Source organism: Medicago truncatula, chromosome 1, assembly GCF_003473485.1.
Source record: "Medicago truncatula cultivar Jemalong A17 chromosome 1, MtrunA17r5.0-ANR, whole genome shotgun sequence".
Taxonomy (NCBI): Eukaryota; Viridiplantae; Streptophyta; class Magnoliopsida; order Fabales; family Fabaceae; genus Medicago; species Medicago truncatula.
Window position 1 is genome coordinate 2345879 of NC_053042.1, and position 24221 is coordinate 2370099.

Below are 24221 nucleotides of genomic sequence, written 5' to 3' on the forward strand. Positions count from 1 at the left end.
TGTTTTGTAAGTTGGACGGCATGTGATTTCTATCTCCGTAGTCCTTAAAGTTTTGGATCGATTTGCATGACTAAGATTAAATTCTGCAAGGGGAACTTTCCGAACATTGAGAAATTCAAGCTTCTCTAAAGTGTTGGATTCCAGAAGGAACATTCTTGAGGTTGGGGATTTTGAATAACTCGAACTTTTTTAGAGAATGCAATGCTCCTTTATCGATAACAATTGAATTCAAGTTGGACAAGTGTCCAATGTATATAGTTCTTTTAGATTTTGAAAACCTCCATCATGAAAATGTAAACTTTTGCCTTCATAAGCATTATAGATGATTGAGAGGGACAACAAGTTTGGCATGTTTTCTAGATACTTAATTGGATCATCAGTTAAGAAGGAATCTGCTAAATCAAACTTAACAAGATTTTGAAGTTGAGAAATCTCTGGAAAATTCTCCAACTTGCCACATAGTTTAAGATTTCGAAGCATAGGTGGAAGCGAAACCAAATGTAAATCAATGACATCAAAAACCCCATCATCTCCGCTTCTTGACATAATGCATAATTTCTCCGAGTGTCGCATCTCATTCAACGAGGAAGATAAAGCGATTGAATGTTCTAGCCTCACATCAAACAAGCTAAACTTCCTTAACTGCCTTAGCTTTCCCAACTCTTTAATTAACTCTATTCCACCCTTACCAATTTTCATTCCAGTCAATGTTTGTAGAGATTCCATGCCTCCTATAACATCCTTCAATTGAAACAAACAGATATTGTAGCCCATAAGATGGCATAGCTTTCTAAGCTTGCTAATCTCCTTTGGTATAATGGTAAAACAAGAAGAACTCCTTAGATCCAAGGTCTCCAGATTTAGAAGAAGACCAATCCATTTGGGAAGTACATTTTGGTATAGTCCGGATATATTCTTAGCTTAAATATTTCAAGTGGAACAGACTTCTAAAAGGTTCAAAATCAATAAACAATTTGGCATCTTGAAAATCAAGCACCTTCAGTGTCCTGTGCTTTTTCAAGATTCTACTCATGATAGATATCTCTACATACTTTGATTTATTTGTGAAAAAAAATACTGACCGAATATGTGAGTTTTCAATACATGCCCTTAAATAACTGGAATAGGTTGCTATTGATAAGCGTCTAATAGTTCCACTTAAAGATGAATGATTGACTTCATTGAAATGCTTGAAAAAACTTAAATCCTCACACTTTTCTAGGAACATTATACGTATCAGATCATGAACACAACAACTTTTAGATTTTCCATCAATGCTAACTGAGGATACTTGCACCAAACTTCGACGAATCAACTCTGATAAATATCCTTCTGCAACTTCTTCCAAAGTCTTCCCACTTTCCTCCTTCACAAACCCTTCAGCTATCCACTGTCGAATCACTCTCTTTGATTTAACTTCATAATCTTCTGGATACATTCCAAAATATACAAACACGATTTAAGATAAAAAGGCAAATCACCATAGCTAAAACCTAAAATCTTTTTTATCCCGGTCAAATGGGAATCATTCTTTAACTCTAAAGTCATATTTTCACTAAATCTCTGCCATTCAAATGCATTTTTCTCCTTTGTAGATAAAAGACCACCAATAGTTACAATTGCTAGGGGTAAGCCCTTGCACTTCCTAGCGATTTCAAAAGATATATCAATGAGCTCTTTTGGACAACATCCTTCAAAGTCAAATTGAAATGCCTTCTTATTAAACAAATCAAATTATTTTTCCTCAGTTAAAAGTTGTAGTTCATGCACTTGAATAAAAGAAGATTTCTTACAATATATGGCAACATCCATATTTCTTGTGGTAATAAATATCTTACTACCATTTTTATGATCACTCATAGCATATTCAATCTCATCCCAAAAACTTGTGTTCCATACATTATCAAACACAAAAACATACCTCTTATTCTGCAAGTACTTTCTCAACTCAAAAATCAATTCACCTCGATCCATTTCATAGATATCTTTAGGTAGAAATTCTACTTTTTGTTCGTGAAGCTTCTTCAACATGCATCTCAACAAGACTTCTATATTGTATGATTGTGACATTGTGATCCATACACGACATTCAAAGTGTCCCACAACCTCTTTTGAAGGAAGGCTTGAATGCTTTCCTTGTTCAATAATATTTTTAATTATCCTACCAAAACAGTATCAGTTTAATCAAACAGTATCATTATATTTTATGGCGAACTAACCAAGTTTTATTCACGTGAATAAACACCATATAGTAGCTATCTTGTCAAATAGTAATTTCATTGCCACCGATCAAACCATAAAAAACAATGATATTTATACACCCTTAATTTTCATACTCATACTCATTAAACATCTCATCTTATTCCATCACTCTCATCTTACTACATCAATATTTCACATTTATCATATCACTTTCCATATATCTTTTTCAATTTGTCAAAGGATTTTAGATGTCCATCAATCATTATCCAACCACAAAAATAACGAGTATCTACGGTATATAACAAAAATGTCAAAATCATGAAGGGCTTGAAATTTTTGTTTGAAAATGCTATAGAATATTTATGCATATAAATCTATATATAATTAGAATTAATGATAAATATGAGAAGAAGAAGAAGAAGAAGAAAATTATATTAGAGAATATATTTTTTTAAATTAACATATTATAAAATTCACTATGAAGCGTACCACAATTAAAACGTGCAATACTTTCACAAAAAGTGTTCACGTGTGTGATTTCAATTAAAACGTTTATACGTGGAATACTTTTTTTATTTTAAACAAAATACTTTTAAATGTGTGAAAAATAAAATTTTATTATTATTTTAAGACATGCTAATATTTTGAAAAATTAAGTAGTAACACAACAAAATAGATGAAAACTTATAAATTAAGTAGTAAATAAAGAGTAAAACTGAAGAAAGAAAAATAATTAACATTATAAATTGAAAATGGCAATGATTATTTGTGCAAATATGAGATTTATATTAGGACAAAGGAAGTATACCACATGACTAAAAAACTAACCTCCACAGTATATGTAAGGTATGGCGATTTAAACCATCACTTTGTTCTTTTTGGAAATAGTGTGGCTTTAAAAAGTTGAGCTGCATTAGGAACATGAGCTCCAAGAACAGTTTTTAGTGTGTTAGGAATACAAAGACTAGTTTGTAGACTAATTAGTCGTTATGACATTTTGAATCCAAACTGAAAGATCGGTATTACTTTCATCCACTTTGAGTTTGTAGATGTTTGGTAAGAGGAGAGTATCATTCCACAGGGATCTCATGCAATTTACCCTCAATGAAAGTAGGAGGTAAACAAAAGACATGATCGCGAACCGATTGAAAATACTTGAGTTTGTAGATGTTGTTATTGTTCTTGTTTCTTCTTCTTCTTGTTATTGTTTTTGTTTGTTGTTGAGATTTCTTTGATTCGTAGCATTTTTGTTCACCATTGTTGTTCTTGTTTGTTGTTGTTCTTCTTCTTGTTCTTGTTGCTTTTATTATTGTTGTTTGTTGTTGCTGTTGGTGGTGGTGTTGTTGTTGTTATCGTTTTTTTTTTTTTTGTTGAAAGCTAAATTATTGCTGATTTGTCTTCCTTCAAAAGATATCCCATGCTTCAAAAGAGATGCCCTTAACTTTGAGTCCATGATATGATGTAATATTAGGACTCACATTTTATTAGCAATCTTGATTGAAAAAACAAAGTAAAACTTGATAAGCAGAAAAATGGGGGGATTTTTTTGTTAGAGATATCTAATTGCACTTGCAGCACCTATCTTCTGCAGAAATATGCAGTATACAACTGATCAATGCTAATTTCGTTAAAAAAAATTCCTGGCATGATGCATGCAAAGGGCCGTAAACAAACTAGATCATTGAAGCATTATTAGATTTATAAGATTGAATGTGCCAAGTGCAAACAAAATACATGTACTGTGCTCTTCTTTAATTGGAGATAATAGATACCAATGATTAAAAAAACTAGAAGTGTATTCAAGCCTGGAATCATTAACCTCTAAAGAGACTATTTAGTTTTAAAAACTAAAAGAACACAGACATAAACAAAATCATTCAGAGAGGGGGGAAAGCAGTAAAGACTGCAAAATCTACACAAAAGTTCACATATTCCTTCAGAGAACTGCAATAAACCTGAAAAAAATTGATTACCTCAGAGCCATCTTGTGGGATATTCTCTGAATTTACTTGTGAGGTTGACACCATCTCACTGCAACTTTCAAATTCTTTAACAACCTGGATAGGATCAGGCATCAATTGAGGTGCACAGTCACTATGATGCCATTGTGCAATTTTGTTGATCAATTGAGGTAGATCATTTCCTGCACTATGATGCCGAATTTGTTTGTGCATTGGGCATGTTGGAGTAATGAAGGGAGAAACAAGAGGATTCGTAAAGGTTTGTGGATCATTTGGCATGCAACTATATGGGCTATTTGGCAAGCGAGGAACCATTCGATTTTCCTTAATGAGGTAATACATGTGGAAGATATTTTGGCGGAGATTGTGGTAAATTCATGGAGGTGGAGTTTGTCTAGACTTAATATGCAAACCTGTCTATATTATGAATGGAATTGGAATCCTCAAGAATGTCTAACGAGGAAGTAGTTAGTTGCAGGTGCTTTGAGGTTGCTGTTATTATATTGGGGATTTATTTTCACTTGAGTATGTGGCTGTTTGGAAGTGTACCTGCTGTTTTGGTGACTAGTTCACAGCTGCTTCGGTTAGGAGGCTGAATTTGAGGCTTCTGTATGTGCGGATGGATTAGATAGGAACAATTGTATGGGCAGTGCCAGAGACTGTCATGTATTGTTGATTTTCCCTTTCCTTAGTTGCATATAGTAGCATCATGATTACCTCCTTTGAGTTTTTTAGCGTGGTGTTTTTTCCTTGGGGTAGTACGTTTTGGTGTTCCGTATATATGCGGCACGTTTGTATTATTTATCTTTCCGTTTCTATCTGCGAGTGGTACAATTTTTGTACATCTCGACGAGAATAAAATTTGCCGTTTCAAAAAAAAAAAAATCAAAAGCGACAGGAAGACATCTAACTCACACTAATCATATATATGAATACTGACTGCCCTATATCAACATTATAGATATAGAGTATAAACAGCAAGACCTTTCCGAGTATTGTGTTTCATGGTGGGGAGCACTGATACGCGATGACTTGAATACGAGAGGTGGAGAATTGAGTCCGAGAAACCCCTGTGTCGCATGAGAAGCCTTGACAGGCTTTATCGGAGATAGAGTGTTGACAAATCTCAAAAAGGGAGATTCCTGAAAGTAAGAAGACGGCAAGATGTAAATTTTATTCCTTATTCATGATACTAGAAATGAAATGAAAGAATCCGAAAAAATACTACACAAGTCAACGTAAATAACACACTAATCTCAAGACATCCCTAAACAAAAAAGACGGTTCTAGAAACACAATCAACACAGGATACCAATAATCAGTTATCAATGTGTAGAACTACAATGCAAATGTACCTAATTGATAAGCATATATTCATTTTAATGCCAAAATGAGACGGTGTGGGTTAACTAACATCAGAGAGGGTAGACCAAAAGCAATTTCAGTGAATTTTATCTAATCAAATAAATATAATTCCAAAAAACTCTCTTGAAACAATCAATTATCAAAGTGCGGCACCACAACGCACATGTGCGTAAATCCTCTAAAGTCCATTAACACAGCACTGTCAAATAGTGGCTATAGTGTAGCAGAATCTGAACAAACAGCTATTGTTCCGAGATATGGTATTCAGTGTACAATGTGTTGTCAAATAGCGGTGCTTTAACATAGAATTTGATCAAAATGTTATTTTTCGCAATCCACAATGGACAACATTGATTAACAGAATCTGAACATTGAAGAAGCTAAGTTGTTGTTTTTGTTCTTGTTTGTTGCTACTATTGTTGTTGTTTGTCTGATTCATAGCATTTTCCTACAGATTAGGCACAACAAAAAGTGTTGAAATCAACAACAAATTTCACAATCCATTTATCATCGGAGGACCTAAGAGATTTTACTCTTCTGAAACTGTTCCTTACACGAAACGAACCCGTTTTATTTCTCTACCAACAACTTTTGAGAGGAATGAAACGCAGGGCTTTGAAGAATACAAACAAAGGTTTGAAGGACGTACAATGCCTCAAACCTATCAAGAAAGTGTAAGGCATACAAAGATTCTCAATAATATAATTGATGCATTGCAAAGAGAAAGAAAGAAAATGAGCCCTGAATCTAATATGTCACATTTGGATGGATTAAATTGGGAGGTTGTGGTAGTTTTTTTACCTTATATATCTGGCACATGTTTTGCTAATGGGAAGATAGGTCTAAGCTGGGATTTGGTTAAGCCTTTTCCAAGTGATGCAGAGAAAGCAACCTTAATTGCACGTGAGGTATTTTATGATTTTGTTTTGTCTAACTCTTTGTTTTTATAGTAAACTACTACCTGGTTTTAAATTGCGGCCGCGATTGCGGATTCATTGTAACTCTTGATATTACACTAAAATTCAGGTAAATGTAGTCAATTGCGGTTGTGACGTTTTTGTAGAAAATTTTAATATATTGTGACTGCATTTCCAGTTGTGGACCGCAATTTAATTCTATGATTTAATATGGATAGGTCTCAGGTCTCAGAGGCCCTAGAGCTTATACCATATAACTTGCTAATTTCAGCTAATGATAATAGAGACTAATCAGTTTATGTTGGTTTTCGTGTTAATTAGGTTGCGCATGTTGTTGCTCGACACTTTGCTGAAAAGATAACAAAGAGCTTCTGGTTTTATGCTATACATAGGATGCTTGAGATATTTGTCACCATTGATTTTGAAAAAAGATTGTCACCACTTATCGATCGACTACCTTTCAATCGTCGGTATGACTAATTCATTATCTTTCTTTTCTAAACCATTCATTTTCATTTCATTGATAGAGTTGGAACATGGAAAGTGTACACACAAAAGAATAATTATTATGGAAGAGTGAGTTTGTTAGAGATATCCATGGGGATGATAATGCTTTTGTTGGTGGTTTTTTAGACACATCTTGTATAAATAAGAGGATACAATTGGTACTTGAACTGAATTTTCAGGTTTGTCATTATTGAGAGCAGAGAATAGAGAAGTGGACTCTGTTGTAGATGAAATTCTTGGAGGAAAAATATTTTAAGAATTTATGAGCAATGGCTCTGTTTATGTTAATTATTCTTCCTTATAGTCATAGATAGGTTCATCAATCATGATATAACTTTTCTGTTGATGCATCTATCAACTTTGTAACATTCTATTAATGGCTCTGGCTATCTAACAATGATCTGATATAGCTTTTTTCTGTCCTGCATCTGCTATGATCTAATGGTCCCTTCTGTCATTCAATGTTGTCTCATTACATATATGCTTATGCTTGTTCTCAACCCACTTTATTCACAATTTGCATGTTTGAATTTGAAGCTGATTACATCGGGCTTCAACTAATGGCAGCAGCTGGCTATGATCCTCGGGTGGCACCTAAAGTCTACGAGGAGCTGGGAAAGTTAAGCAGACATAACAATGATTTTATGTTTACAGGTTTTCTTAGTACCCATCCATCAGGAAGACAAAGAGCCAAAGCATTGGCTCAACCTAAGATAATGGAAGAAGCTCTTATTCTATATAATGATGCAAGAGCAAGGAGTGAGGTTAACTGATTTCATTCTTTAGGAATGCACGTTCACCAGTTTTGGTATGGTTGTATTATGATCTTTATGGGACTTGATTGTTAGACTTGTGTTTTAAAATAAGCGACGCTTTATGTTAGAAAATCCGAGAAATATCTGATAATATGTAGTTGTGGTATGACCTTTTATGTGGTCTGATGACATGGTCTGATGTCAGTGATATATAAGAAATGCTAAGGTATACTTTAAAATAACTATTGCTTCAATTTTCTTATTTTTTTCTTTAATGTTTTCATTTGGCACTTGATTATTTTATTAAAATTGTAGCATGAGGGTTATATTGTGATAATGAAGAGTTGAACATGTCAGATTTGATTGCTTTCATTTTGATTGATCAAAAAGAATATTCATCTTCAATCCTTATGCCCTTACATGGGGGCTAATTATAGCATAGAAATTACACAATTAGATTAAGATCCCCTACTAATTAACATTTGAAGAATCAAGGTTGCATCTCAAAATTCAGATTCTTTGATTTTTATTCAAGGAGAAATGGAAAGACTGATGGTGAATTTGATGAAATCACACTACTCACTGTGATTTTGGCAATATCTAACTTTGGAAAACACGTTGTGACCGTGATTTCGTCAACCTTACCGTAATTCCAAACATGCAAGAAGTCAATATTGAAACAAACACGATTTTGATGAAATATTGATTTTCATCCTCAAATCAGTAGTCGTGATTATAAATGGTTTATTATAATGACTCTGTAGTTCTGGCTGTTACATAATCTATGAATTCTAAGATCAATGATTAAGGTTATATTTTTGCAGTATTTTGAAGTTTTCTTTACTAGCATGTTTCTGTCATTACTTTAGACTACTAGATGAAAATGTTGATCTGCATACTGCTCCATCCTGGTTTTAATTAAATGATGATAACTCAAGTTGTTTCAATTGAATTAAACATTATACTCATGCCACAAGAATATAAAGACAAGCAATGGATGAATTAGTGCCTACGGTTTTGCAGAGAAGCAAACAAAACTTAATTTAGTCTGAAGAAGAAAATGTTGTGATTTTTATGCATGAATGAATGGAAAACCTTTGGAAACTAGATAATAGATTTTCATTAGACGAGTGAATCTATTTGCCATCGTTGATGCGAAACCATTAAACTCATGATTTTTTATCCATATTATAAGTATGAAACCACGGTTTAATAATGACCAACCTTGTTCGTTACATTTTATCTAAGTTTTGTTGTATACTAAGGCATGGTGTGAAGGAACGAGAATAGGTAAAATAGTTTGGCAAATGCCAACATATACTGCATCAAGTTAGTTCAAAACCAAACAAATCGAATTACACATAGCTAGAGTTCAACCATCTATTTAACGAGTTCAACTTTCAGCTTGAGTTTGGCTCAACTAGTTCATGAACTAAACTCAACAAGTTAATTTTGTCAAATTAACCTTGTTTATGTACAAGCACTGATTATCAATACATATAATCAATTTTGCACTGATGAGACTCCATCTGAGCATATGGAACAGCATTCATTCATACCCAAAAATATAAACTATACAGAATCTGTTCCGAGAAATAACTTATAAACAACTTTCAATGTGTAAAAATATAAAGTAATGCTACACATTGGAAGGATGATTCAGTCATAACTTCAATTTGCATTGATTCATACAATAATAAGTAATCTGGGAACCTTTGTTAAAAAAAAAAGGGGTGATTTGGGAGCCTGTTTGCCAAATAAATTGAAGAGGGAGGTGTCACAGAAATGGTAAGCTTCCAAAACATTCTACACCAAATAACGGGAAGAAAAAAAAAATTAAATCAAATTTGTCAACATGCATTTACCAGACAATATGCCAACCATTATACACATTGAGGGCAATATTTTGCTTTCGGGTTATGTCACTTTATCTGTGCTGTTACCCGAATCCTCATTGTCATTAAGGACTTTAGAATCAGCGCAAGGGGTCAATGGCGGGAATGAAGGAACAGATTGCAATATAAATTTCCTGCCACTTTTCAAGCCACCTGAGGAGCTTGATCCAATCCGAAGTAGATGGCTCTGTGGAGGAGAAACTCGCTTTTGGATTGGAGAATTTGCTTTCACAGACTTGATGGGAGTTGAAGCTTCCTTCAATACATCAGGTGTTTCATCTTCTAGAATGTCAAAGAGCTTCCCATCTGATTCATCATCTAAGTTGGCGCTTGGGGTAATCGGTGAACTACCGCGCCAACGAAGAGAGCCCCCAGACAACTGGCGAATACCGCATCTATTGGAGAGCTGGTATGGTGGAAGATCTATCCACTCATTTTCTGTAGATGAAGAATGTGTAGGAGGAGCATTCTTCTGAGAATCATTCGACTCTGAATGTGCAAGACTGCTGCGTGGTTTTTTAGAAGATTTAGTCAAATTTGTAGAGGAATGTCTGGACTTTGCACCCTGCTTGCCTTGGCTGGACAAATGGAAAAATGCCAATCAGCACAAAGAAAAGGACGTCAAAATAATTAAATACTCAGAATATAACTTCTTATTCTATACAAGAATTGTAGTGTAAGCAATCTTACTCAGAGCATTGCAACAATGGTGTTACAGGTGAGAGGTGATTTGCTGGTCGTAACAAGTCTGTCCTGATTGTCACAATTTTCTGTCTTTTGTGCAGTTTGTCATCCAACCCTTCTTCAACAATGCTGCTCTCCCTTTCATTGCTAGAAGCATGTTCCATTGCCACAAAATCTGCATTTAAAATGTTTATTACATTAACCGAAACATTTAATGATCTTCCCGCATGTGGCATTAAAATAAAATTTCTTCCCAGTTTGCACCCCTAAAATTTAAGAAATTCACACCAACTCTAGCCTCTGTAATTCACACCAACTTTCAATTTAGTCTCTTAAGAAATTCTTGCCAGTTTGAACCCCTAGAATTTAAGAAAAATTGCTGTTGATTTTCATTCTTTTAATTTAGTCTTTCTAAATATTTGTCCATACTGAAATTAATTCCTATAACACGTGGACCATATGTATTCATTTCAATGTGGACAAAGTTACAAGAACTCAAACCAAAAGAAGTACCAAAAATTATGTTATTGCATTTCAAAGATTGAAATCAACTAGAAATTTTAGAAACTAAATTCGGAATAGTGTACGTTAGATGCACTAAAAAGTTATTTAATTGTGAGACCTAATACTTCTTTTAAAACAAACCCACCACTTCCAAAAGTGCATTGCAGAGATTATTACTAGCAGCATAAAGCAAAGGAGTGTCATTTGTATGGCGAATACGACCATCTCTAGCAATCTACCTGAACTCGGTGGTGGATAGGGTTTGAGTTGAGGTTCTGGATTCAAATCTACACATATCATTAAAAAACTTAAGAGTTGTGCTGGGCTGGCATCAACAATTTTCCTTATAAGATAGTATTTGGTAACATCAAAACCTCCCAACATCAATCCATAACATTTCTTCTGACCAGACAAGTTAAATTGTGCAGTGCTAAGTATTTAAAATAGCTATTCATACTATGAGCTCTAACCTTCTCTCTTGCCAAAGGCATTCATACACCCATCACATCGACATCCAGTTGAGCATCCAACATTAGCCTTTTGACAAATATTTAAAATAAAATAAAAAATCTATTAGTGGATACAGTAAAACTAGAGAAATATTTAGAGCAGATAGAAACGTGGATAAAATACACAACCTGAAAACATTCGCAGTATTTTTTTGTACACTTTGACCTTTTGCAATTGCAACCTCTTTTGTGCCTAGCTGATGCCGGTGTTGTCATATTCACATCTTCCTGCAAAGGTCAAATCAAAATATCACCTAATTTCTGAATACCAGCAGGTTGAACAACAGTAATATATGAAGATCTTATACCATATTATTCGGTGGAACATCAGCTGCACATGGTACAATCTTGGGAGCAAATGCTTGTGGATTACGGGATTCAATTTGTTGTTTTGTTTCAACAACTTTATCCTGAAATTCTACTCTATTACCACAGCCTTCGCAAGCACAACCGTCACCACAGAAGATTCCAGCACCAAAACAATCACAGTAACTGCAAAGTACTCAAATCAAAATACATAGATATTGCTATCATAGAAAGTATGATATCAAAACATATTTAAAATCTACTCACAGTTTCAAACATTTACTCTTCTTACAGTTGCACGTCTTAGGTCCACTGGCGTCATCAGTACTTGTTTTCTTCCTATATAGAGCAATGCAATATTTGGTAAAACTAGCAAACATGTAAAGAATAAAAATTATGACCTATGAGAAAGATCATGATAACTAACTTTTTCCTGGAGGTGCTAGGATGGTTGAATTCCTCAGCATCTGTAGGGCTTACCCTCCTCTTATCAGGTGCATTTGCCGGATATAGGTCGATGGATTCTGTCAAGATAGGAGACTCCGAAATGAAAGAATCTGCAACTACTGAAGCATCAGTTTCATTGCTCTCATTCCTAGTATCAATAAAAGATTGACCATCCATATTGGACGGAGTTGAGGATCTTGTTGCGTTTTCCACTATATGCAAACTTATAGAAGATTTGGACCCCGGTAAACCATCTGATAATCTCACACCTGTAGTTGAAGCACAACTAGGTGGCATTGCATTTATAATGCTATTTAAATGCAACCCAATGCCTGGTGGCTTGGAAACTGTCACAGAAACCATTTTTGCATTGCTTGAAGTTGTATTCAATTTCACATGAGACTTATTACTTCCAAGAACAACGGAAGCAGCTTCCCCAAATTGCAGGCAGCGTCTACGGATGCCATGATACTTTAGACTAGCCTGCATTGACTGTAACAATTATTATATTGGAGAAAGAAAATCTTCATTTAATTGAACAATAAAATGCAAGTTCCTGATAATCAGAATGCAACTCATTATCCTATGCAAATTCTGTGTATGATTGCCAAGTAGATAATGCCATTACACCACTGTAGTCTCATCCTACATGACTCAAACCTTGTAGCCAACAAATTGTTGCTGATTTTTCTTCATTCAAAATACATTCCATGCTATATGTTCATAAACAGTAAACTGACTTCCTTGTTCTAAGAGTATCCCTTAATCTCTTGAGTCCATTATGTTTTTCATGACTCACATTTTATTAACAATCTTGATTGAAAAAACTACAATTACCAGAGATCCACAATTTTGAAACCTCCAATCAAAGCAAAACTTGATAAGCAGAAAAATGGGGGGAATTTTTTAGTTAGAGATATCTGATTACAGCATCTATCTTCTGCAGAAATATGCAGTATACCACTGCTGCTAATTTCGTTAAAAAAAATTCCTCCCATGATGCATGCAAAGGGCCGTAAACAAACTAGATCATTGAAGCATTATTAGATTTATAAGATTGAATTTGCCAAGTGCAAACAAAATACACGTACTGTTCTCTTCTTTAATTGGAGATAATAGATGCCAATGATTAAAAAAACTAGAAGTGTATTCAAGCCTGGAATCATTAACGTCTAAAGAGACTATTTAGTGTTAAAGACTAAAAAGAACACAGACATAAACAAAATCATTCAGAGAGGGGGGAAAGCAGAAAAGACCGCAAAATCTACACAAAAGTTCACATATTCCTTCAGAGAACTGCAATAAACCTGAAAAAAATTGATTACCTCAGAGCCATCTTGTGGGATATTCTCTGAATTTACTTGTGAGGTTGACACCATCTCACTGCAATTTTCAACTTCTTTAACTACCTGGATAGGATCAGGCATCAATTGAGGTGCACAGTCACTATGATGCCGTTGATCATTTCCTGTACACTGAAGCTTGAAATTTTGTAGATCAATCAAAAGCGACAGGAGGACATCTAACTCACACTAATCATATATATTAATACTGACTGCCCTATATCAACATTATAGATATAGAGTATAAACAGCAAGAGCTTAGTTACCTGGGGAAGTGAATCATGACAATATTGTTTATCAAAAACATCTGCACCTGAACTCGAGCCTAAGTTTATGTGCTCTTGAGAAACCAATTCAGCACCATTTTTCTCCCCTTCTATTGTTGCAGGATTTTCAACATATTCTGTCCTTTCTTGATGAACCATATTAGATTCCTCCAACAAAGGCAAAAGTTCTTCTGCTATGTTACTAGGACCGTCACTTCTATCAAATTTTAATATAACTTTCTCCGACTCAGTTAGTGATGATGACCCAACCGCATCAGTAGATTGTTCCATTTCTGGGTTGACTGGATACATTTGATCATCCACGGGATCAGCCAAATATTCATCGACAGATGCTGGAGGACTGCTGCTTTGGGTATTCGCGTCATTCTTGAGGTCAAAATCCTTTTGAGCAACTGGTATAAACACCTCTGGCAATGGCAGTTGAGAATTCAATTTCTTCAAATCGCTATGAGCTTCACCAAGACTGTTGTCTCCTATGTTACTTTGAGATGTTTCTGTATCTGATAAATGGGTACCTTCAAGCCTGATACATACAAATTTTGTCAATAAATATCGAGTGCATCGTCAATAACTAAAGACACGAACACAAAATTGAAGTCACAAACCTTTCCGAGTATTGTGTTTCACGGTGGGGAGCACTGATACGTGGTGACTTGAATACGAGGGGTGGAGAATTGAGTCCGAGAAACCCATGTGTCGCATGAGAAGCCTTGACAGGCTTTATCGGAGATAGAGTGTTGACAAATCTCAAAAAGGGAGATTCCTAAAGTAAGAAGACGACAAGATGTAAATTTCATTCCTTATTGGTGATACTAGAAATGAAATGAAAGAATCTGAAAAATACTACACAAGTCAACCAAAATAACACACTAGTCTCAAGACATCCCTAAACAAAAAAGATGGTTCTAGAAAACACAATCAACACAAGATACCAATAATTGGTTATCAATGTGTAGCACTGCAATGCAAATGTGCCTAATTGATAAGCATATATTTATTTAAATGTAAAAATGGGACAGTGTGAGATAATTAACATAAGAGAGGGTAGACCAAAAGCAATCGTAGTGAATTTTATCCAATCAAACAAATATAATTTCAAACAAGTCTCTTACAACAATCAATTATCAAAGTGCAACACCACCGCATAAGTGCATAAATCCTCTAAAGTCCATTAACACAACGCTGTCACATAGTGGCTATAGTGTAGCAGAATCTGAACAAACCGCTATTGTTCTGAGAAATGGTGTTTTGTACAATGCGTTGTCAAATAGCGGCGCTGTAACAATAGAATTCAAACAAAATGCGATTTTTTGCAATCCACAATGGACAACATTGATTAAGACTTACCTAATTGATAACCTTATATTCATTTTCACGCGGAAAAAATGAGACAATGTTGTTTGATGAATCCAAAAAAAAAAAAAAGGCAACCCGAGTATAAAGCTCCCGCATATCTGTGAAGGGGTCCCACTGTTCACAGCCTTAGCTTGTTTTTTCAGTGACATGACAACAACTTTAAGGTAGACAGAAATTTCATCGAAAGCAAATGTAATTCGAAACAACAATAAATGACATATATATTGATTAGATTCGAAACATAAAGACAGACAAACAACATAAGAATCTGATCTTGATAGAAAAAGAGGAAGAGTTAATTAATTAATTAAGAAATGAAGTATACTTGAACTTGAGGGGATTCATCAGAAGGATTGTTTGTGGCGGCATTGATAGTGGAGAGAGAAGAAGAAATGTTATTGATCTTCGAAGCTTCTGGAGAATCCATCAAGAACTGTTTCACACTCACACTCGATCCAGTCGATTTCCCTATAACTTCTTCTTCTTCTATCTATCTCTATCTCTCTCTGTTCAATAATGCATTTCACTCCTCACCTAATTTTTATTTTTTACTTTTACTTTTGTTTTGCTTATGTTAGAGAGCGTGCGGCGCGTGAATTGATACGGAAAAATAGGGCGGGCGTTTAAAATACATGCGAGCGGGAGGGAACCAATTTCCATCAAACTTCCTTCTCCTTTTTTTTTTCTTCTTGGGCCGGGTCTTTTTTTTTTTTTTTTTTTTAATACTTCACTGATATGTTTTGTTTAGTTAAGCCCTACATATAATTGTGATACGGAACGATCTTTTTTCAAGATAAGTGACTTGTGTTTGGTATGATCTTTTTTTTATCCACTTATTGTTTGGATGGTTTAGTTTTACCACTTATCAAATTTATGGTGCATTTGATTGGCTCGTGATAAGGGACAAGATAATACAACTTACCTGGTACGTATTGTTTAATTTAAAAATTAATCATGAGACCAAACACAAGTTAAAATTCATGACAATCGCAAAATTATAAGACAACTTTTTCTGTCTCAAGTGCTATGTAAAGTATCAAAAAATTCTATCCTCTCGCTCATTTAGGCTTATACCAAGAGTGTGAGAAGAGAGAAACACGGAAAAATATAGTAGGTTTGATGTGTTGATTGGTTTAATACTTCGGCGCAGCTATGGCTAGACATGGGCTATAACCAAAGCGAAACATTATTGTTTTCTTATTTGTATGACTGTGTATATTTAATGTTCTAGTAAAATATATTTATCTATTTCGTATAAAGTTTATTTGTTAAAAGTTTATTTGGTTTAACACATATTGATTAATGAAATGCTTTAAGCTTCTTCTCTTTAAAAAAATAAAAGTTTATTTGTTAAAAGTTAAGAGAAATGAAATATTCAAAAGACCGCCACTTACATTTAAAAACCGTGCGTTCAAGTTGTTTTTTCTATGCAAAATTTTTATTTTGAATTCTTTTAACATATGAATAAGGAACTTTGAAACAAAGGTCATGCTCCTAATTAAGGATATTGTTTAAGAAATGTATAAAAGGAAACTTTGTCTTGAAGGAATCAAATGATTTTCAATAAATATCCTTATAACATTGTTTATCACAAAAATTACATCATAAACAATTACATCATATTCTTTTAGTTGTATGGGAATATTTATTAACATTTTCCTTAAAACAATTACTACTATCTTTTAATTGTCTTATCCCTGGGGCAACCCTACATAGAAGTAAAAAAACATTCACCATTCTCATAATATTAAACACGAGCAAATTAAAATCAACACTACTTGGAATCTTTGCACCAACAAGCAACCGAGCTAATAAACTCAAAAACAACATATATTCTAAAAGTGATAAAGAAAACTCCAAAACTACAGAGTCTTCTTTGGTTTCTAGGACAACGGGGTCTAAATAAGTACAGCCTAACTAATAATTGTTCCATAAAAAATCAAACTTGAATTTTCTCAAATAATTTGTCTTTAGATGTAACTTATTAAAGCATTTAAGCCAATTGTTTGGTTTAGAAGTTAGAACAACGTAGAGTCTAAAAAGAGCGGAACAATGTACAATGTACTCGTGCTTAACCGCAAAATCAAGTATTGTCGAAGTGTTAATAATTGAGTTCAACAGTTATGCACTAGGAATGTAAAAATAATTCGAACATCCATCCATTACAATACTATTTCCTAAAATACATAATAAATAAATAAATAAATATTTAGATAGGTGCTAAATGATTACACACGCATGTGAAAAAAATAATTACATTATGAGCGATTAGTAGCTAAAATCTTTGTAATTTTAAAATACTTGTATTGTATGTACATTCAGTGTCACAAGGTTCAACTTATTATATATTTTGGTATTTGGTACTATATATGTGCACTTGTGCTTCTCATATAAGCAAGAATAAACCAAGAATATTCAACCAATGATGCCAAATATATAATATAATGAATTTTATTTGGGATTCAATTCCAAAAACATCAGCAGGCTGATAATTATTCTATTTTAGTGGTATAACAAATCTATAATATTAAAGTTAGTCAATAAAGAATGCTTGTTGATGCGGGTGCGTGGAAGTGCAGCAATGGTGTTGTGTGGTTGAGACCATTAAGAATTTTAGAAACTATTAAATGCTTCAAGCAATGGCAGGGAACAGTAAGTCCATTTTTACAAGCCAATGTTTACATTCAGAATAAATTTTTTAATTTCCACCACAAACGTTGATCGAGATGGTAAAAATATGCAGGATCAGATTTTGAACACGTAATTTTTCACTTAAACATTGAATTTTTAGCAATCAGATTACTTGAGAAATTTATAAGCTCAAATTTACTATCACGATGATTTTGTCAGAATTACTATGAATCATTTCATTTTTTCAAAACTACTCTATTTATATTCAAGTGTATATTTAGATGCGAAATGATACATTGTGATTTTGACAAACTTTATAAAAATTCACTAAACTCTTGGTCAATCCAAACATACCAGGACAACTGTTTTCTTTAATGGTAGATGAATCATGGTACTTGGTAGTAGTTGGTACTATATATTGCTTTGATTATGAACAAAGTCAAACAGACTAGTATTTTGGATTTTAGCTTATTGATGATTCTTTTTGTTGTTTTTGCAACAATTCTTTTTATAGTGGACTCGTCAGTTTTACCACCGGCCATTCTTGTAATGTGTCCACATTCATTTCAAAGTCATAGCTTTCCATTGAGAACTTATTTTATTTTTCAAGAATAGCTTACCATTTTGAAGACTTCATTTGACTCGTTATTGAATATAGTCAAAAAAGCAAAAGTTGTTGCACATTTTCAATAGATACGAACAAAAATATCAGGTGCTTATTGTGTTCATCATATAACATTAAAGTTTAGGTATTAAATTTAGAGCTTAATAAAAAAAGGCTGCATCAAAAGATGAAAAAAACATAATGACAAATTAGTAAGGACAACTAAGCAAGTGAATAAAAAAAAAACCAAAACCATTCTTCAATTCTCAATTTCTTTTCAAAAGTAATCCGGGGACCAAAAAAATCCATAAATAATCCAAAAAAATTTAACAAAATTCGAATGGAAAAAAAAAAAAATATCAGCACTAAGGTAATGTGTTCTACTCATTATTTTCTTCATCATCTTCCTCCACCAATATCCTCTTGCATGCTTCATAACACATGAAAGAGATTCCAGCAGCCGGAACCAACTTCATGCAGCTTGGTCCCAATCCCCTATACAAACCTTGGATACCTTCTTTCTCAAGTATGCATGCAAGTGCATGAATCACATTCTTGTAAACTTGTCTTCCACTGAGTGCTCCCACTTGCATTTGCTTGCGAGCCACTTCAAGCGGAAAAGTAGCGGTACTTGAAATAGCACCGGCCGCAGATCCTATCAAAAGGGTTTCGATGTTTCCAATCTTCTCTTGTTTAAAAACTTTCTTGTAAACTTTCCTTAAAGTGTCATAGGCAAAGTAGTTGGTAGCAGAATATGGAATGACTCCAATAAGACTAGGTGCAAGGCCTCTGTAAAGTTCTGAAGCACCCTCTTCTCGAATTATTTTCACGAACGCGTCAAATAGACCGTTATAAACACCTCTCTGTAAAAAGTGCCCACCAACTTAAATTTTGAAGAAGGATAAATATGGAAAAGTGTGAGATTGTTTTGTTTTACAAGTACATACCTGGACAGTTAATCTAGTCTTGAGTAATTCCAGAGGATATGTGACAATAGTTGAACTAACTCCAGCACAAGCGCCTGCTACCAATGACGGAGAAATTGGGATTTTTGGCTTTTCCCCGGGCTTTGATGAGAGGTTCTTCTTAACTGTATCATAAGCAAATAGCTGCAGAAAAGAAAGAAAAAAAAACAGCAATATATTCAGATGCATAAAAAAAATGCTGGAGTTAAATCTATGATCATGGGGATTATTAAATTACTAATAGAAGACAAAACAAAATGTCTAAAAACAGTTAAAATACTACCACATACAACCAGACTTCATCTCTGTTCAATCGTGGATCGCATAAATTTGCAGTTTGTTCAAATTCGCTACATAACAGTGCTATAGTGCCGCTTTTTGACAATATTTTGATTAAATAGTTTATTGCGAGCAATAACAATTTGTTCAAATCCTGCATCGCTATAGCAGCTATTTAACAACACTGTCTGACAGATAACATAGATCTTTTCAAAATTTTAAGCATTAATAAGAACTAAAAATTGGTTTTCAATATAAATTCTAAATTAACTATATTTGAAGTCGCTTTCTTGTCTGAAAACAAAAAATACTTTCTGTGGTCACAAAGAAGGCTATTATTACTTTATCATGAACGTGGTTCCATCAATCAGCATTCTATCACGGAGTCAAATTATAGAAGCTCTATCTACAGGATTAACTTGGACAGCCAGTGACATGCCTAGTATGAAAAAAATCGAAGAAAAGAAGAGGCAAACAAAACAACAGTTACCAAAAACTGTGACCGCCAAACGTGATATAACTCCGCTTTACTTATAAAAATGTTTCCAACTTGTACACCTTACAGATTATTTGTTTTAGATTTGTGCGGAAGCGACGAGAAAAAACATTTTCCAATGTACTTTTTATCAAAGAAAAGTTCTTGATTCGTAGAATCCCATTAGAAACCTCTCAAAAGCGCCCAAATGATCCTTACATACAACTAACACCCCAAATCACCAGCACAAGGAAAAAACATATACAAAGAACTACCGCATGAAAATTCTTTATCAACATAAACCAAACAAAAGTTAAAGCTAAAATTGCTACAGATGTTAAAAACTGAGTTAGGGATATGTCGCAAGCGAATGAAATAAAACAAATTTAGCAGCAATGCAACTAACTATATGTCACAAAGATCATTCTATTAGAAGGGCAAAGCTACCAAACTTGATGTCCTTTTCAGTTGGGAGAATATGAATAATTCAATTATTAAAAATGACAGGCAAATCTGGCAGCAAGTTAGATATCATACCAAACGTGATATTTGCATTGTGGTTGATAAAATGTAAGTGAAATTCCAGATTTTATAACCTAACACATAAATCTAAGGTGATTGAAGGACTTCTTTGTTTAATTTTTTGTTAATGATTTTGTATTATTTATATCTGAACCTTTTCATTTATTACTATGTTTCAACTTATGAAACCATTTGTTACCTGTTTTTGAAACAGATATTTTAACTAATAATAGCCTTAAACATAGACTCAATCTCTTAAACATAGACTCAATCTCTTAAACACTTGTTCTTCACATTGAAAAAATGAATGGTCCTCCTAAAATGCAAAAACAAACCCAGTCAACGAAACAAATCCCTTGACATATAAACACAAGCCAATGATTTTTCAATAAATAAAATACATTTTTAAATAGTGGCGCGAAGCGCGCGCAATTTAAACAAGTCGCCCTTTTTTATTGTTTTCTGATACGCTATTAAGTACAAAATATTATGAAATGATGGCTATAGCAGCGCAATAGCACTGATGCAAAACAGAACTGGAGCAAATCCCTAATTTCTGCTATCTCAATTGATAACACAGATAAAATAAAACAACAAAAACAATCAAGCCTTATCCCACTAAGTGGAGTATGCTAGTATGCTACATGGATCAAATTACTTCATAATGTTGGCGTAATTCAACGACACAGATAAAATAAACAACCAAAATTAACACATACTGAAGAAATCAAATCAGTGAAACACAAAATCATTCAACAACAACAACGTAGTATGAAATAAAACACAATGAAAACAAACAAAAACATAATTAAAATTACCTCAATAGCCTTGCTAGGTGCAACCCTAATAACATTAACAAAATTCCCTCTAAACAAGCCTTTCCATCCATCAGTCTTCATGATATCACTGAAAACCTCACCACTAGAATGACCACTAGTTCCAACCATCAAATGAGTCCTAATAGTTTCCAAAGGTGCAACAGCAGTACGAGAAACAGCCCCAGCAAAAGCCCCACTAATCAATCTTCTCAAAGATGGGTTTTTTACCTTAATCTTAAACTTTTTAAGACCACCCTTTTTCTTTTTATCAACACCAAGAATCTCATCTTGTTCATCAGGAACACCAAGAATCTTAACTTTACCTTCTGATTGTACATACCTTACGTACAACTCAGTGCAGGGGATTTTCATACCATTGTTTCGTTGAGGAGATGAATCTGAAGATGGGTTTGGTTGTGGAATTCCACCAGCAGCAGCACCAAAACCTGGTCCCATTTGACTACTACTCATGCTTGCAAATAAACCACCAATAGGATAAGGGTACCCTTGTTGTTCTTCATGATGGTTATTCCATTGAGAACCTAAATTGGAGATTGAGAAAAAATTGTTTCTTTTGTCATCAAAGGGATTGTTTTTGTTGATTCCTTTGAAACCCATTAATCAAAAAGTGTGATAGATTAAACCCTTTTGGTGTTTTGAAAAAGGGTTGGCGGAGAATGCGAGAGGAAAGGGAGGAGAATGAGGAGAGAGAAGAGGGTTGGTGAGTGAATCTGTTGTGTCTCTGTGAAACAACACAATACAACAAACCAATCTTCGGAGAGAATAGACGAGGGTTGTGTTGTATTGTCTGTGATTGGGTGAGTGGAGTTTATATATGGGAAGAACAAAACAGTAGGAAACGGTTCGGGTGATAAGTACGAAATGGTTCGGGTGATACGTACCCAGATCTTATAGCGTACTATCTTTTTGTTTCTACTTTATAAAAGAGAAAAATTATCTTTTTCTTTTAAAAAAAAAAGTTATCTGCAAAAGAAATATTATTGTTTGTCATCATCATCAAAAACGAGGAGATTGTTTTATGGTCTGTTTGGTTCGCGGGTTTTGAAGGGGAAGGGAGAGAATATTTTAAAAATGTTGTGTTTGGTTCAATTTTTAAAAGGGGAGGGGAGGGAGAGGAAGGGGAGCAAAATCCCTCATAAGCTCATTTATTGCTCCCCCTCAAATTGGAGTTTTTTGGAGGGGAGGGGAGGGAAAGAGAGATGAGTTAATGCAATTTTAATTACATTGACATAATTATCCTCATGTTTATTTTTAAATGACAAATCCGTCCTTATTAAAAATTTAAGTGTTTTCAACATATTACTTATTACCATCTTTTTTGTAACATGCCAATGTCATTTTTTTTTTTATCGAGAACTGCATATTCTTGTCTTCTAATTTTTTTTTTTACGTGAATTCACTTTTTTGACTAACGTTGCTTTTTTTTATTTTGATATATTTATTTTATAAGTTTTAATTGTATTATATATTAAAACATAATTAATAAAATTTGTAGAAGATTTTTTTTATAAATATATTTTAAAAATAATTTCTAACAATAAATTTTTTATAAATATTTTCATATTGTACTAGATTATTTTAGAAGTGCTCTAATATTTATGAATACCTAATATTTTGTTAGAACTTTTGTGTTTGATTATTTATAGAGTTTTTGGTTACGAGTTTTTATGTTTAAATTTTTATGAAGTGAATAATATAAAAATCATAATATTGTTTTAAGGTTAGAGGGGTAAAAAGGTAATTTGGTTTTAAAATCCCTCCCCTCCCCGTATGAACCAAATACATATTTAATTAAAATACCTTCACTCCCCTTCCCTCCCATCATTTGAACCAAACATATATTTAATTGATATATCTCCCCTTCCATTCCCTCCCCTCCCCTCCATTAAAACCCCTCTCCTCCCCTCCCCTTCGTTGAACCAAACAGACCCTAAGAGTTTTGATGATAACAAGGTATTAAAAATTGTCAATTGAATATGCTAATATTTGTTCAAGTGTCTAGGACTATAGACAAAAAATTGACATCTTAAAAAGGTCTTGGAAGAACAATAAAGAGCAAAGGAATCAACAAAAAGGGAAGCTTAAAGCGTCTGAAGAAAACTGCTCCTGAAGATAAGGCGCTCCTGAAGACAAAGTGCTTCTGAAGTGATGACGTCATCAGAAGCAAGTTCATCAAAAGCGAGTTCATCAGAAGCAAGTTTATCAGAAGCCAAAAATCACCAGAAGCTGCAGTTCATCAGGAGATGCAACTTAAAGCTTCAAAAGTTGTTTAATAGATTCAAACTCGTCTAAAGATTGCAGATGACTGAAAAAGTGAAGCAAAAACTATTTTGAAAGGATTCGAACGCATTGGATGCTTGTTCCTCAAAAGAGCATTGACAAAGTACGTTTGTACGAAGTGTACAACCACTACCTCCACTACTCTGGTTTTGTCTCTGCTACAAGACAAGAAAAACAGCTCTGCTTGCAACGATGTTCCTTCACAATGGGAATGCATTTGAAATTAATCCTTCTTAGGACAATAACCATATCATGCAAAAGATCATTGGTGATTGATCAAAAGCTTCAAACGACTCTATTTTGAATGTGCTGACAATTCAACTCCTCTTTCATACCTCTATATAAAGAGTGAAGACTCAGAGTTTAATAGAACAATCCAAGAATTAAAAGTGTCAAAACTCTGCTGAAATTGTTCTGCATTCAAAGTTCACTTAGAATTTCTTATAAAAGCTCATATCTTAGAAATTCTAGAGTCTTAAGAGTCTGATCTGATTTGTATTGTGAACACCACTGATTGTATATCAAGTGTTCAACCTCAAACATATTCTTTGTAATTCTGTTTGAATTTTTAGAAGTCTTTTGCAGTTG

The 24221-nt window shown here is 33.8% G+C and overlaps 3 protein-coding genes across 5 annotated transcripts; 1 reads left to right on the plus strand and 2 right to left on the minus strand.

Moving 5' to 3' along the window:
* Positions 1-3083: 3083 nt before the first annotated feature.
* On the plus strand, positions 3084-7961 carry LOC11433354 (mitochondrial metalloendopeptidase OMA1). The gene is made up of 4 exons (XM_024783321.2): positions 3084-3319; positions 5983-6436; positions 6767-6915; positions 7490-7961. Exons 1-4 carry the CDS (start codon positions 3252-3254, stop codon positions 7491-7493), a joined length of 675 nt encoding a protein of 224 aa, XP_024639089.1. The 5' UTR covers positions 3084-3251; the 3' UTR covers positions 7494-7961.
* Positions 7962-9243: 1282 nt separating this feature from the next.
* LOC11433355 (CRC domain-containing protein TSO1) lies at positions 9244-15597 on the minus strand. Of its 3 annotated transcripts, none has more exons than XM_024775307.2 (11): positions 15364-15597; positions 14288-14445; positions 13662-14205; positions 13378-13533; positions 12033-12544; positions 11873-11944; positions 11608-11791; positions 11429-11527; positions 11261-11327; positions 10293-10461; positions 9244-10180 (listed from the first exon to the last, which is right to left on the minus strand). In XM_024775307.2, the coding sequence occupies exons 1-11, from the start codon at positions 15463-15465 to the stop codon at positions 9625-9627; spliced, it is 2619 nt and encodes an 872-aa protein (XP_024631075.2). In that variant the 5' UTR covers positions 15466-15597; the 3' UTR covers positions 9244-9624. The 3 variants fall into 3 exon arrangements, with proteins under 3 accessions (XP_024631075.2, XP_024631076.2, XP_024631077.2); XM_024775308.2 differs by having other exon boundaries at positions 13378-13527; positions 15364-15596; XM_024775309.2 differs by having other exon boundaries at positions 12033-12535; positions 15364-15596.
* A 3020-nt stretch (positions 15598-18617) lies between these two features.
* Positions 18618-22151, minus strand: LOC11421404 (adenine nucleotide transporter BT1, chloroplastic/mitochondrial). The gene is made up of 3 exons (XM_003588678.4): positions 21333-22151; positions 19221-19382; positions 18618-19136 (listed from the first exon to the last, which is right to left on the minus strand). Exons 1-3 carry the CDS (start codon positions 21948-21950, stop codon positions 18654-18656), a joined length of 1263 nt encoding a protein of 420 aa, XP_003588726.1. The 5' UTR covers positions 21951-22151; the 3' UTR covers positions 18618-18653.
* Between the last annotated feature and the right edge of the window lie 2070 nt (positions 22152-24221).